The sequence below is a fragment of the Thunnus albacares genome, chromosome 5, assembly GCF_914725855.1.
Source record: "Thunnus albacares chromosome 5, fThuAlb1.1, whole genome shotgun sequence".
Lineage (NCBI taxonomy): Eukaryota > Metazoa > Chordata > Actinopteri > Scombriformes > Scombridae > Thunnus > Thunnus albacares.
This window is the reverse complement of record NC_058110.1, coordinates 20315557-20331123: the sequence shown is the minus strand read 5'-3', so window position 1 is coordinate 20331123 and position 15567 is coordinate 20315557. Positions and strand designations below refer to the sequence as shown.

At 40.2% G+C, this 15567-nt stretch overlaps 1 protein-coding gene across 1 annotated transcript; it reads left to right on the top strand.

Annotated features, from left to right (window-relative positions):
- The first annotated feature begins 911 nt into the window (after positions 1–911).
- LOC122982191 (solute carrier family 26 member 6-like) lies at positions 912–15566 on the top strand. Its single transcript, XM_044351294.1, has 19 exons — positions 912–1262; positions 2028–2167; positions 3163–3273; positions 3387–3559; positions 3681–3845; positions 7551–7703; positions 7881–7963; positions 8799–8946; positions 10464–10577; positions 10708–10785; positions 10904–10999; positions 11104–11210; positions 11297–11366; positions 12618–12710; positions 12894–13004; positions 13104–13457; positions 13598–13652; positions 13880–14010; positions 14127–15566. The coding sequence occupies exons 1-19, from the start codon at positions 1123–1125 to the stop codon at positions 14151–14153; spliced, it is 2349 nt and encodes a 782-aa protein (XP_044207229.1). The 5' UTR covers positions 912–1122; the 3' UTR covers positions 14154–15566.
- The last annotated feature ends 1 nt before the right edge of the window (position 15567 follows it).

Genomic DNA, 15567 nt, shown 5'->3' with positions numbered 1-15567 from the left:
TGAAGGAGCCTGTCAGGAGGGTGACTGATGAATTTGTGTTTTAAGGTTACCTGGTTCAAAGGTAAATATAACTTGGTGCTTTTCTCTACCAAGTTTTGAGGTTAGAATGTTATATAAGGTCCTTTTTAAATATAGACAGACACATGCACATAAAGTGTAGGATCATATGATCTGTGCAGGTCTGAATTTGTTCTTATATTGAGAATGTGTTTTCTTTTTTTTTATTCTGTTTTCAATGTCTAGTAAGAAGTACAAATTCTTTTTATTTAGTATTGACACTTAACATGTTATGTGTGACTGAAAGTGACCTTACAGTATATTTATAGTGTCCTGTGATTAGAAAATTATCATGTCGAGTGGTCTCTTTATTCACAGATGACAAGAAGACAAAAACTGGCAGTACAGATGCAATTTAAATAGTAGTAAAGACACAGGTATGAGAGAGACTGAACCATTTGATTCAGTTAAGGAAAAGGGTCTCCTTTTGGTTATCAGCAGAGTGGACTTATTTTAGTCTCAGTGAACACTGAAAAAAAATGTGGACTGCTAAATTCCATAAAACATATTGGGCAATGCCAGTGGCACAATATGTCATGACTTTGCTGCTGACAATGAAACTATTCCTACTTTATCTCCTGGGTGAGCATAAGCAGCCATAAAGATAAGATGTGTGTGTTCTCACATGCATCTGTGTGTGCGTGTGTGTGTGTGTGTGTGTGTGTGTGTGTGTGTTTCAGTGTGCCACTCACATCAAGTTTTACCAGTTTTTACAGTTTACCAAAGTTCAACCTTTCAACTGATGTTTTAATTAACTTAACCACCATAGGGTTTCATTCAAAAAAAAGCACACATACACACACACACTTTACCTCAGGTGTGTGTATGGGGGGGTTGTTCTCTTATAAGGGCAGGAAAGGGACAGTCACTCCCACAGTCCAAAAAACAAGCACTGTCAATCAGTATAGAACAGTGAGGAGGCTTCACTCTCACTGCACGGCGTTTGTCTTTGTGCAACTGTAACTGGCCTTTCCATTCAAGAGGACCCTCAGGCAGAAAAGAAGGAGCTGAGAAAGACATCAGCTTCACAAAGTGTCTGCTGAATTTGGTCAAACAGGCGCTGACATGGAGGACAAGGAATGTTCATCCGTGAAGTATTTTGTGCGACGGGAGGTTCTGAGTGAGTTACGTCTGGAAGAAGTGGCACAAAAAGGAACATGGACCGAAAAATCAACCCTGGGCGATAATGTGAAAGAGTACCTAAGGTAAATATAGAGATGAGAGTCAGGTGTGCAGGCAGATTATAAAACTGGATACACAATGATGCATACTGACAAAAAGGATGTGTTTAGGTGTGAATGTAGTTTTGCATGCTTGTAAATGTGTTTGTGTGTGAAAGCATGATGGGGATGATTAAAAAAAGACTGACCAACAGTTTCATCTGAGTCATTTAATGACGATTGATGAGTTCACACTTTTATTTAGTTTTAGTTGGACGCTTCAATAATAACTTCTGATACATCATATAAGACTCTTAAATAAATATTAACCAATCACAACAGCACATGACATATTTTAAGACCAAATGTTTCCAGTTCAATTATTGCAATGAATGAATGGAGATCTTGTAACATTTCAGCAGAGGAGGATTCAGTTTGTGTTTCTAGGCAAAATATTGTTTATGCAGACTTCTATTTTAATATTCAGCTCACTACAACACTGAATCTGTCATATGTAGTGAAGAGTAGCATAACGACATGCTGGTGTTATCCAGTGGGCCACTGTTTTACAAGGCCGACTGATAATAACTGTAGCAGGTGTTACAACTCTCATGTCTCATTTGATGATACTTTAGTTGTTTTTTACAATTGCTACTTTAAAGCTAAAAACTTCAGACATGTTTTCTAGGTGACTTTGCAGGTAGACACACAGTCTCCCCACTCAGTGAAAAATTTGGATGTGAAATTGTGTGTTTAAGTGACCTCAGTATTAGATACTCAGTGAGTGTATTTCTGGACTGACTGTCACAGGTGTTCGGTGCCCAGGGTGAAAAAGACAGCGCAGAGCTGGGTGCCTGTGCTCAGCTGGCTGCCTAAGTACTCCATCAGAGAAAATGCCTTGGGAGACCTGATCTCTGGCTGCAGTGTGGGCATCATGCATCTACCGCAGGGTTTGTATGTGTGAATGTGTACAGTGGAGCGAGCTTGAAGTTTACCTACATTGCAACTTACAAACATAGCAAACCTGTCATTTGCATTTATTCGTTTTCCTGCCAAGAGTTAGATAAGAAGATCGATAACACTGTCATATTCATCAGGTCATTATGGTGAAGCTACAGATAAGAGATGCTTAGCTTAGCTTAGCATAAAGACTAGAAACAATGGGAAACAGCTAGCCTGCCTCTGTCCAAAGGTAACAAAATCCACTTTATAGTACTACTAAAGTTGACCATAAACATGTTTCTTGTTCATTTAGTCTGTACAAAAACTGGTGTGAGCAAAAAAAATGTGGTTTACGGGGGCCAATATGTGCCAGACTATTTCTTGGCCTGGTGCAGTGACTTCCTGGGGTTGTTAAGTTACCTTTGGAAAGAGCCAGGCTAGTTGTTTACATGCGTTTCCAGTCTCTATGCTAAGCTAAGGTTCCCATTTTTTAAAGTCTGTCTTAAAACAATAGTCAGAAGCCAAATGAACACTGACACATGTTTTTCTTGCTGTCATCATTCCTCCTGTCCATACCGACTATTAAGAGATCCCTTCATAATGCACTTTCAATGTAAGCGATGGGGGCCAAAATCCACAAGCCTCTGTATGTACAAAAATATATTTCAAAGTTTATTTGAAGATAATATGAGGCTTCAGCTGTCCAAATAAGTCAAATCAAGTCAATATCTTTAAGAGTTAGTCTTTTAGTGACAAATTTCCTCTTTCTGTTACAATCCTTCAACTATAACTAAACAGGAAAACACTGTTGAGACACAAAGAGGGAACGGTTTACTAAAACTGTAACTGTGGAAGAGATCCACTTTATTTGACTAACTCAGAAGCCTCGTATTATCTTCAGATAAACTCTTAACTTTTATCAGTATGACCAGGAGGAATGATTACAGCAAGCAAAACCTGTTTCTATGTTAATTTGGGCAACTGACTGTTTTTTTGCCCCCAGGGATGGCGTATGCTCTCCTGGCCTCTCTTCGCCCCGTGTTTGGCCTGTACACCTCCCTCTACCCGGTGCTGATCTACTTCATCTTTGGTACTTCCAGACACATCTCCATTGGTGAGTGAGACAATGTGTGCAGGTGGATGAAAGAATTGAAAGAAAAAAAGGTGATGGCAACACGGATAGTCTTTGTGCATAAATATGTGTGCGTTTGTGTTTTTTATGTTCAGGTACGTTTGCTGTGATCAGTATCATGGTTGGGAGTGTGACGGAGAGGCTGGCACCAGACAGTAACTTTATGGTAAATGGCACCAATGGGACATCAGATGTGGACATTGATGAACGAGATGCCTACAGAGTACAGATAGCATGCGCCCTCACAGTCCTGTCAGGAATCTTTCAGGTGTGTGTCTGTGTGTGTTTGTCCATTTTTGCCAAACTGAAATGTATTGAGGCGCTAAGCAACAATTTTGATGAATATTTTCTACTTTTGCTTAACTGTCTCTCTCATTACCCCTCGTAAGATCCTGTTGGGTGTGGTGAAGTTTGGTTTCGTGGTCACCTACCTGTCTGAGCCGCTGGTTCGTGGCTACACCACAGGATCTGCATGTCATGTGTGCGTCTCCCAGCTCAAATACGTGTTTGGAGTCAAACCGTCTCGCTTCACTGGTCCTCTCTCCCTGATTTATGTGAGTATGTCATGTATTACACAACTCATACACACCTGGGATCTCATTTATAACCAGTGCGTACGCACAAAACGGGGGCTGAAGGAAGCGTACGCAACTTCCAACACAAAAGATTTGATCTATAAAAACAAACTTTACGGGAGAATGTGCGCACCTGTAGGCTACGTAAACTCTCACCCACGCATACAAACATTTTGGAGAGTGGCGATGCAGATGGTGTGGTGGTGAATTGAAGCCAGATTATATATTAATCCTCTCACACATATAATTCATTTAATGTCAAACGTTAATTATAAACCTACACTATCATAAACATTCAAACCAGCAGTGTCTGTGATTGCAGATGTAATGAGCCATAACTATTACATAAGCATCTCAGTTTGAAAAGATAGAAGCAAACTCAAACCTTAAATCAAAGTCCGCTAAACATTTAATCAGCGCTGTCTCACCTGGAGCGCAGAGGGGAGGCTCAGCTGAGAAGCGGCACAGCAGCTGCTGAAATCAATTATGTCAGGATGTTGCAAGTGGCAGGATTCAAGAAAGTCTTGCTCTTCTTTCCCCGATATTAAGAGTGAATATAATGATTCCTTTACACCTCAACCACGTCAAATGACTGATGAAATGATCATCATCGGTTGTAGAAATCCAACATTACATCAAACGTAACTTCAAAATAATTGCAGAATAGAGCGCTAATTGCAGGCTAATTTTAATATCTTCCAATACTGTGCATATATCACCAGGTATGATTTTAGTTTTCGAATAGTTTTTGTGTGAACATGACTGTGCTGTCAGGCGCAGAGCACACTGGAGACACTGCGGTGGCTGCCACACACACGTTCTCCAGTCACCAGCATATCTTGACCTCCTGCACTCGTATATGGACTGTGTAAATTAGAGGAACACCTGTATGCTGGATTTTGGAGTAAATATAATGAATGCAGTGTTTGTTGTATTTTAGATATGATATTGAGTGTGTGGTGTAAAAACTACTTAAAACTGGTTAACTACAGGCCGCTGCAGGGTGTGGTGAGAACTTTAGCAGAGATGTATGACTTTACGATCCACTGGAATGTTTATTGAAGTTGTATATGGTTGTTCTTTGGTTACACACATAAATTCAATACTTCAATAAGTCCGAAAACGGGGAAATAAAACAGTAAAAGTCCGTTCACGACGGTTGCGGTCCTTCCTCAGCAGCTACCGAGCTCAAGAGAGCGAAAGGGCACGTGCGTTGACTCTCGACACTGATTGGTTAGGCATCTCAAAAGAGACTGATTGGTCTGGCGAAAGAAACACAGGTAAATCAGTATTCCTGAATAATTTTGCATTGACCATTTATGATTGAATGTGGGCGTGTAGAGGGCTGGATATGAGGCTGATCCACGTGTGCATCTTTCCAGGTGAACTGTGCATTGTAAAGGGAAATATGCTTGCATTCGTGCGTACGGACTGTTATATAAATATTATTATTTTTTGGCGCACGCCATTTTGTGTGCACCTACACTTTTAGTGTAGATCCTACTCACTGTTTTATAAATGGGACCCCAGAGATTTACTGACAGACTCACAGTGGGTGGACATAAATACACATTACATGATAATGCAACTGCTCTACAGTAAATAAAACTTGATAATGTTTAGTTTATGTCGGGACTGTCAGAGGTTTCTTTAAGTTAGACATTTTTGACAAAAATAAAAGCCTGCAATCACCCATTCCCAACATAATCAAATTGTCAAGGATAAAAAAGACAAGAAGAAAAAGTTTATTTCATTGAGCTCCTTAGGGGGAGACCGTAAATTGGCAGATCTTCAAGTCAGGTAAACAGGTTAAAGCACACAATAACAAAACAAACAGACAGAACTGTCTCAAAAAACTATTATATAATTATATTATATAATTATATAATTATATTAAACTTGTAACTAACTATGACTTTTACAGCTTGATTGCATTTTCGAGGTACTTGCACTCAAATAAACAAGAGCTAATACTAATTTTATTACACAATTACTCCGACTGATCAGATCTCTGCTCAGGTTGAAGTTCGGTGGAGTTATGCAGGGAATTACATAATGTCACTAATGCTATGCAGTAATATTTACCATAAAGGTGTAAACTGTTCCATCCTAACAGGTGCAATATAACAGGAGAGTGAGGAGTTTGTCAGTCAATGTGAGGCCCAGTTTATATACACCCACACAGTCCTGAGAAGCACATTTTACCATATGGAATTGCAACTTATACTTCATATAAGGATGATCTTTTTCACAGCAGACATTTTGACTTGTCATGGTAGGAAAAGCACATGTGTTATGAATAACAAACGATGGCTCAGTTTTATGTTCTATTCAAGTGTCCCAGTCAACCATAACTGTGTGACAGCATGCACAACACCAGGGCCTTGAGACCGAAGGAACTACATGGAATACAGCCATTATTGATTTTATTATTTACAACTGTGCTTTTCCTACTGTGATATGTCAAAATGCTTTCCTTGAAAAAAGGCCCATTAGAATAAACTATAACTGTTTGTCAAAATGAGTTTTCAAAGCAACATTAGGTACAAAGGTACAAAGAGGCTGGATAATTGCTGTCTGAATTTCTGAAGCATCAGTCACAAACACTGCAAAACTGTGTTAATGTGGCACAGGGAAAAGTTTCGGAAATTATGGTAATCAGTGACAGAAACACAGTGCACCAGTAGGCACAAGTATTGTTAATCTCAATATCTCATGGTTTAAGCTTTGCACAAAATGATTAACATCCATCAAATATCTCAACAGAAATGGTGTGTGATAATTGAATCAGATATTACACAATGAATCTTACTTACAAGACACACAGCTGGAAGTTTAACAAAGAGCAAACAAGAAGGGTGTCGCAGTAGGTTGGTTTGTAGTAGGCAGCAGAGGAAGGACCCAAATGCAGACTATAGAGACAGGCAGGGACAGTTCAGCGAGTTTATTGTCAAAAATGAGGATACAAAAGCTCACAGGCATTGCTGACAAGTCCAAACAGTCCAAACAGTAGTAGTATTAATTCCACAGAGGTGCAGGGATGAGAGACGGAAAAGACAGGCAAGCAGGTGCTGATATGTTAAAGGTCCAGGTAACAGAAAACAGAAGCTAGAAAGCACTGACAAAAAGCAACATGACAACAAAAATTTGACAAGGGAACAAAGGATCTGGGCCTGTATATGAAGTAAGTGGCTGATGAGGGGATTAGGTGCCAGTGGGGAGATGGGCGAGTGAGGGGAATGAGGCGATTGTAGTGACTGCAGGGCAGATGGGAGTGGCAGGATCTGGAAAGCAAGGAGAGAGGTCTGAGGACATCTGGTGGACTGGTGGAGAATAGCAACTAAGGGCTCTGGGAAAGTGAGTTATTAATGATGTTCATGTCTTCTTCATAGTTAAATCTGCAGTTAAAGGGACAAGCTAAAACAAAAAAACTCTCCAGTCATAGTTGTACATATATATCCTGTCTGTCTTTGCCAAAAATGTTTGCTTTCTTACAAATCTTACATGGTATGTTACCATAAAGTGTTACGGACATTTCTATAATTTTACCCACTCCTTCTACTTTGGTGCAGCAAGATGGTGAAACCAGCAGGAAGACCACCATTAAACCTGTGGACACTTTGTTGCTTTCTAGACTACATGTGCATTAACTTGATCCACTGTCCACCACTCTTCTCCCCACAGACTCTGTTGGATATTTGCGGGCTGCTACCTCAGACTAAGGTGCCGGAGTTGGTGGTCAGTCTGGTGGCGCTCACTGTTCTCATTGTAGTCAAAGAACTCAATGCCTGCTACAGACAGAAGCTGCCTATGCCTATCCCAATAGAGCTCATAGTGGTGAGTACTCCATCTTGTTCAACATATGTGTTCCTCTGATAGTCCAGCAGGGGGCATCTTAACCACAGTGATCATTCTGGACTGGGATTGTTGCCAAAAAGAGGTAAAGTAATAATTTACCTCACATACTGAACCAACATTCCTTGTGCCTTTGTTTTTTTGTTTTTTTTTAATCAGATCATTGCAGCAACAATCATCACCCACTTTTGTGGACTTACTAGTGACTACAACATCGACGTGGTTGGAGAGATTCCCAGTGGGTAAGTGTATCTTTGTGAGTTTGAAATGTTACAAATGTGTTTTTGTACCAAACAGAAAGAGACACAAAAGGGCGAGAGGTGAGAGACAGGACAGCTGTCAGTGCAAGACTGTTTACAAGAACACAGATAGGAATGCACCAAATTTCCTGGTTGTCAGATACTGTATGTGGAGCTTTTGATAAGCCATAGTAACGGTAACACACCCTACAAAGCAACAAAGAGTCACAGTGTATGTTTGTGTGAGTTTCTAAAAAAGATTCCTGGAAAAGCTCCTGTGGTGGAAAAGGTCAATAAGTGGGTTGAATTTCCCCCAGAAGGCAAGATACAGAGATGTGTAAACGTAGGATATAAGTGCAGATTATTGTAATACATATAAAAGCTACTCCGAGCTTTCCTCGTGTTTGTCTTTAATTTTAGATAACCAACAGCTTTTGAATTCTGGCTTAGTCATTTTTTGGTAAGGATTAGGGTTTGGGCGTCTCTAAAGTATTGAGAAAGTTCATGTGTTTGCCAGCTGCAGAATGTGTGAGATACAGTATTTAACAGTAACAACAGGCTACACACAGCCTATAAGGGCAAGACTGGATTCAACAAAAGGTTGCACATGCTGCTGGAGACAGTCACATCAACATTTAGGTCAAGAAAGCAGCTTGCAAGAAGCTTATTAGTTCCATTACATTTACTATCAAGATGTTTTAACAGCCGCAGCAAATATGCAAGTTGCCCTAATGCCCTGAGCTGTTTGTAGAGTGGGCTGTGTGTGTGAAGACTCTGTGTGCTTCACAAGATAACAGTTATAAAAGCCTGAACCATTCACTTTGTCCTCCTGCTCCAGGCTCAAGGCCCCTCGTGCTCCTGACGCGACTTTGTTCTCACAGGTGATCGGTGATGCTTTTGCTATTGCCATTGTGGGCTATGCCATCAATATTTCTCTGGGCAAAACATTTGCCCTCAAACATGGCTACAAGGTGGATAGCAACCAGGTGAGGCATAGGCAAACACACATGAGCCTTTGTGCATACACACACACACAAACACACACAAACACACACACACACACACACACACACACACACACACACACACACACACTCACAAACAACTGTGAGAGTTATACTTGGAGTCTCTGTTCCTGTCTGACTCAGACTTGGGCTAATATTAGACTTTACTCTGTTCAATCACAGTAGGTGACTGTCATTTCAGTGGAAAAATTACTCAAGTCGACCTGGATCAAGCTGCACCCAGCAACAGAGTTGTTTTTTTGTACATCTATTTGTTTGTGTCACTCAGTTCTGTTTAAATCAATTTAATTCAGGTATTTTTTTGGCATGAATTACAAAAGCAGTAAATTCTTTCCGTTCAGATTCAAATTGCAGCCATGACAGCGTGACAAAAGCAACAACAAAAATGGTTTTATGCCATACTAATTACTAAATTGACAAAATCTTTTTAATCATGGCTGTCTTTTGTTTCTAAAGCTGCAAAGAGCAGATTATTTATTTTACTGTCAGCGTGGCAAAAAAAGAAAAGAGGTTTCCTCTTATTTCCTCATCTAAAGTCATTTAATGCATCATGAACGTCTGGATTATATCCCAATAGTAATGACAGACTGAAATTGGATCACCCAAAGCTCTTAAGGAGCTGGCCAAAGATGCATTTAAGCCAGTAATTATATAAGTCCATTTCCAAATGTTATAATGCCTCAAACATCTCCCAGTGCATAACATCATGTGACAAATGATTCCTTCCACACATACATGGCTGACATGCATAGTTGCGGTTCCAGTAAATTTATTTTTTTGCAGTTTATGTGCACAAGATAGATCAAATATCAGTTTGGGTTACATGATATCCATCAGATGAAAATTAATGAGGTGTGTTTAAATGTTGTTTGAATAAAATGGAGATAGGGAAGCAAAGTTTTTCTCATCTGATTATTCGCTCTTTGCCAAACCACAGCCTGAGATTGAACTGTGCTGTCTTCTTTTTGCTAGTACATCAGGTCATGGCTTCACTTTATTGGAAAAATGATTAATATTCCCTTGAAAACAGATGCATAAAAAGTCAGAACCTCTAGTAACCCATACACTCACTACTTCTCCTTTTTTAAAATCTCTTATTCTTGTTTATTGCACACAGACTTATTCATACATACACACATTTGCAGAGGCATGTGACTGAGATCATTCTGCTCTGGAGAGAGACAGGCTGAGAGCACTCAGAGCCTCTAAGAGCTGACCTGCTAAATCATTAATGCCAAACAAGCTTTATGCATTAAGTGTACCTTAAATATGCTTGGCACCGCTCTCAACATGTCAGTGATGTGTTGACATGACCATGAAGTAAATGAACAGTATACTGATGTTATTGAACTGAAGAGTCCAGACATAGGTTGACCAAAGTCACATATTAATAGCTTCAACTATAAATGTCAAACCTGTAGGTGCGTTTTATTACTTTCAACTGAAATTTTGTTTCTGTTTTGCTTTTTTTTTTCTAGGAGCTGGTTGCTGTCGGTCTCAGTAACACTATTGGCGGCTTTTTTCAGTGTTACTCTGTGACTTCCTCCTTGTCTCGCAGCCTCGTCCAGGAGAGCACAGGGGGCAAGACACAGGTAAACACACAAAAACAGATCTGTCACTAACAGCACAAATATCTCTGATTACATCTTATTCTTGCGTTCAGCTTAGTCATTTATTGTACGGTGTGTGTGTGTGTGTGTGTGTCTGTGTGTGTTTTGTCAGGTTGCAGGAGTGATTTCGTCCGTCATTGTACTGATCACGGTTTTGAAAATAGGTGCTCTCTTTGAGGACCTCCCCAAGGTAACACTCTGATTCCTCTATCATTCCTCTCTAATGATCAGTATGTCTCTTGGTAAGCTATTTAATAGCAAATAAGGATGTGTGTATACGTGAATACATCTGTGTGTGTGCTTCTCAGGCTGTCTTATCTACAATCGTGTTCGTGAACTTGAAAGGAATGTTTAAGCAGTTCGAGGACTTGCCTCAACTGTGGAAGACCAACAAGGTTGATTTGGTAAGACTAAATCCTCTTTAAGGGCCGTTCTGTTCAGTTAAATACCGTGTGAACCGTTTAGTACTTTTGACCCCGCTGACTGTCGGTGTTTTGCTGCCCTGTAGATGGTGTGGCTGGTAACATTCACAAGCACTGTCCTGCTCAACCTGGACTTGGGTCTGGCTGTCTCCGTTGGCTTTTCCATGCTCACTTTCATCTTCAGAACGCAACTGTAACTATACAACATTAAGTATAAATAAATATGATATTCTGATGAGATTTTCAGAGGAGTAATTTTGTAATTTTAACATCTTTCAGGCCCCGCTACTCTATCTTAGGCCAAGTGAAGGGCACTGACTTGTATCTGGACGTAGACACCTACAAGGAGGTAAGAATGTTTTAGTAATAAAAGAAAGATCCTCAGTACTATATTGATCCACTGAAAGTTAGGGTCAATACACCCAAATTATGAAGAAACATTTAGTAGGTAGATAGCTTTGGTTTTATTATTTCTGAGATATCTGCCTCTTAGAATTCTACTGCCACCTTTTAAAACAGTGATGAATGTCTTTCCAGAAACAATGTCCAAGTTTAATAATCTTCAGAGCTCCTTGTCAACAGTTTTCAGAGGGACCATTTCCATGTAGTTGTCGATGTTTATGATATGCTAGTGGTATGGCTCTAGGGATGGCAGTGTTGTTCTGTAGGGCAGTCGGTCTGAAAAGACTGAAATTCTCAACAACTACAACTGCTGGATGGATTGCAATGAACTTTGGTACAGATTTTCATGGCACCCAAAGGACCAATCCCCCTCATGTAGAGCCTCCAGCAATTCAGAGTTTTCACTAATCATATTTTTACATCTACTAGATGGATTGGCACAATTTATTTTTTTACACATTCATGGTTCCCAGATGACGAATCCTAACTCTGACGGAGGTTTACATTTGTAGTTTTGGGTGAAATGTGTCTGCTGGATGGAAATTTGGTTCAGACATTCATGCCCCCCTCACGATGAATTGGAACTGATTGATTAATTTTCCATACACTAACATCATCAGGTATTTTTTTAAAATTGTCCAAATGGTTTATGACCAAATACCTGTAAAACTAATGACATGCTTGAAGCCTCAGCTGTACTTTGTGTTTAGTGCTACTTAGCAATCATGCTAACTCACTAAACTAAGATAGTGGACATGGTGAACATTATATGCTAGCATTTAGCTAATAGCACCGCTGTGCCCAAGTACAGCCTCACAGAGCTTCGAGCATGGCTGTAGACTCTTAGTCTTGTTCAAATGTGATTTTTTTTTCATTGCTGTGTGCCACAAACAAAATTTCACTCACATTCATTAAACTGTGGTAGTAACAGAAATCTTGAATTACAAAAAAAGGCAAACAAAAGCAAAACTAGTTGCATTACTAGATACCTCTAAGGGTTAATATGATTTTACTTCAAAATTTGGTTGAACTGACCCTTTAAGACGAACACTGTGGATAGAGTTATACCAACTTGCAATCAATAATTGGTAGGAGAGCTCCATTTAGTCCAGCAATACCTGAGGGACATAAAAAAGTGCAGATGAAAGCAGAACATGGTGTGAGTTTCTGAACTGTTCTTCATGATGTGTCCCTGCAGGCCAAAGAGATTCCAGGAATTAAAATCTTCCGTTCATCCGCAACTATCTACTACACGAACGCTGAGATGTACTCGGAGGCCCTGCAAAAGAAGGTGTGTGTGCATGTGTGTCCATGAATGTGGGTGTGTGTTTGTGTGCAGGCTTGCATTTGATTACAAGATGTAGTCCCCTTCTGCTGTTTACAGCACCCTTAATTGCTTTCATTATCTCGCTTTCTCTCTCATACTTGTCTCACTTTCTCTTTTCTCTAATGTGATGTTCGGCTTTTTGTGCAGAGTGGAATTGAAATCGGGAAGCTGCTGACAGCGAAGAAGAAGCGAGACGCAAAGCTGAAGCGTGAACAGGAGAAAGAGAAAAAGAAAGCTAAAAAGGAGGCAAAGAAACAAGTATGATTACCTTAATGACACGTTTAAAGACACCTCAAGTAAATTATGAATTGAACTTAAATGTCACTAATAGTTATTTCCACCCTTTCAACCTTTTAGCAAAAAAAAGCGGTTGGCAACCTGTCCAATGGCACCCTTTCTTTGAAGGAGAAAAATGAGGAAAATGTCTCTGCAGGACTGAAGGGACAAAGTCAGGGGAATGGTGTAGCCTTAAGCTTGACAGAAACCTCTGCAAATGGCTTCAGTAAAGGCCAAGTAAACTGGGCCTACAAACATGACACAGCAATGTCAGACTCAGATTCAGACACGGCATGGCATGGTGATGATAGCATCACCCAGGTGTCACACCAAGATGACGAGGAGAAGGGAGGGGCCTCTGGCACACACAGCATCATCTTGGACATCTCGACAACCAGCTTTGTGGATACAGTCGCTGTGAAGACCTTGAAAAATGTATGTGTGTGCCACACATATTTACACTGAATCATCAGATATTTTGTCCAATGTAAATAAGTGACCAAGGAGAGCTTTTATGCTTAGAAAGAATATACGTCAGAAACAAATATAAAGCGATATCTGTATTTTTCTTACAGACATTCAGGGACTTTGGAGAGATTGATATAGACGTCTATCTAGCGGGCTGCCAAGGTGAGTGGCACACCAGACAAAACATAGACAAAGTTAATGTCCTTAATGTGGAGTCAAAGCACTGAAGCTTTAGATAATGAATGCGTCAAGGTCTCAGCCTCAGTGGCGCCACATTGTTCCCTGTCAGAAACGTCAAACATATTTAATTTTATAATCACAAAATGCTTCTCCTCTCACGCTTTAATGTCATGCATGCTTTTCTGTCTGTCTGTGTGCTCAAATATCAGCCTGTGTTGTGGAGCAGCTGGAAATGGCAGGTTTCTTCTCAGAGTCGATCCCAAAGAGCAGGCTGTTTGTCACAGTTCATGATGCAGTGCTCCATATTCTTAAGGGGAAGGAACAGACGGACTTCATCCTCGTGAGTTTAACACCATGCATATTCATTACACTCCTCATCTTTTCCTATCCGCTGTCATTACAATAATATATTCAGAAATGTTCATACCCGTTGCCCAACATCCCTTTTTTTTCCAGGATGTTATCTGCAGCACCCGGATGTGACCAGCAGGGGTCAGACTGTTCCAACTCTCACCATCTTCCTCCTCATCCTCCTCCTCTCATCCTGATGGCTGCTCCATTGCCCACAATTGGCCGTCATTGACTCCTCCCCCTTCAGCGGGGGAAAATGCACCACCTTGACACTGCGGCCTGTTGCCATGGAAATACAGGGAGCCGTTGCTGTGGCAACAGGCTTTTTATGATATCGTCTAATGAGATAGCCAGCAATACGTCACTGCAGCTCTCTCGCTCTGTGGTGTGTGTGAGAGACAGAGAAGGGGCGGGGGTTGAGTGGGAGAATGTAACACAGGACTAATAGGAGTCTGTATTTATAGCCTGTGTGAGAGAGTAGAGAGGGAGTGAAAGGCTGACTGTAAGGTGAAACTCATATCTGAGAGATGTTGTCGTGAAACGACGGTGTGTGTGCATGTGTGCGAGTCTGTCTGCTGTCTGACTGTCTATATTCTGCTGTCTTGGCCTTCCTGTTCTTTTAGGAAAGGAAAAAAGCAAATGTCTTCCATGATGAATGAATAAATTGTAAATATTTGTCATTGATATGGCTGAGCCATTCCCTCTGGGAGGGGTTCATGATCCTTAGATTACCATTAATTTGCTCCAAAAGATTGTGAGACTCATCTGAATTGTACATATTGTGAAATAGGTGTTACGTTTAAAAAGAGCAGCAGCTTTTAAACACAGTGTGGGTGTGTTCATAGTCAGTAGTCACACATCTGATTCCCCTGACATCTTGAGTGCCCCTCTATTTCTGGGATCCTGTGTCATGTTATCATCTGATATCACAATTATCTTCTAGCATTTGCAAAACACTGTATTGTAGTATTTCCCATGTCCAACATCAATTTGGGTAGGCTACCAAAAGAGCTTTGTGCCAAGCCATAAAGACTTTTATTTTTTTGCTTTAAAAAATATACGATGTTGAAGAATGTTTTGAAGTTCTGCATGACAGGTGCTTCATGTACAATTCAATAGATTGGAGAAATTAGTTTCCTCAAAGCAAAGCTGTTTTTAAGCCGACTTTCAGTAGGATGTCAGGGCTTCAACCTGAAGATAACACCGATAGCCAGGAATCCTCTAATTATTTGATTCTTGGGTTAAACACTCCACGGTAATAATGCCAAGTGAATTAAATAAACTTAAAATAAATTACAGGACGCACATATTTCCTGTTTGTCAGAATGAGCTGCTCAAAGTTGAGCTCACCAACTGATTAAACTTCTAGCTAGAAGCTTTACAAAGCAAATTGTCTTTGAAATGTCTCTTGGAGTTTTTTTTATACATGTGTAGAGGAGTAATATTTTTAATGTGATTGAACAAAAATCTGTACATATCTACTGTAAGAGTTATGAATAAAGGACAAATGAGACCATGTAAATAAAGAGCCATAGAAACACATTGC

Bases quoted from the DNA above. Each gene is read 5' to 3' on its own strand.
- LOC122982191 (XM_044351294.1), top strand. From the start codon at position 1,123: ATGGAGGACAAGGAATGTTCATCCGTGAAGTATTTTGTGCGACGGGAG. The intron at 1,263-2,027 runs GTAAATATAGAG...TGACTGTCACAG, and splicing joins AATGTGAAAGAGTACCTAAG to GTGTTCGGTGCCCAGGGTGA. The intron at 3,560-3,680 runs GTGTGTGTCTGT...ACCCCTCGTAAG, and splicing joins TCCTGTCAGGAATCTTTCAG to ATCCTGTTGGGTGTGGTGAA.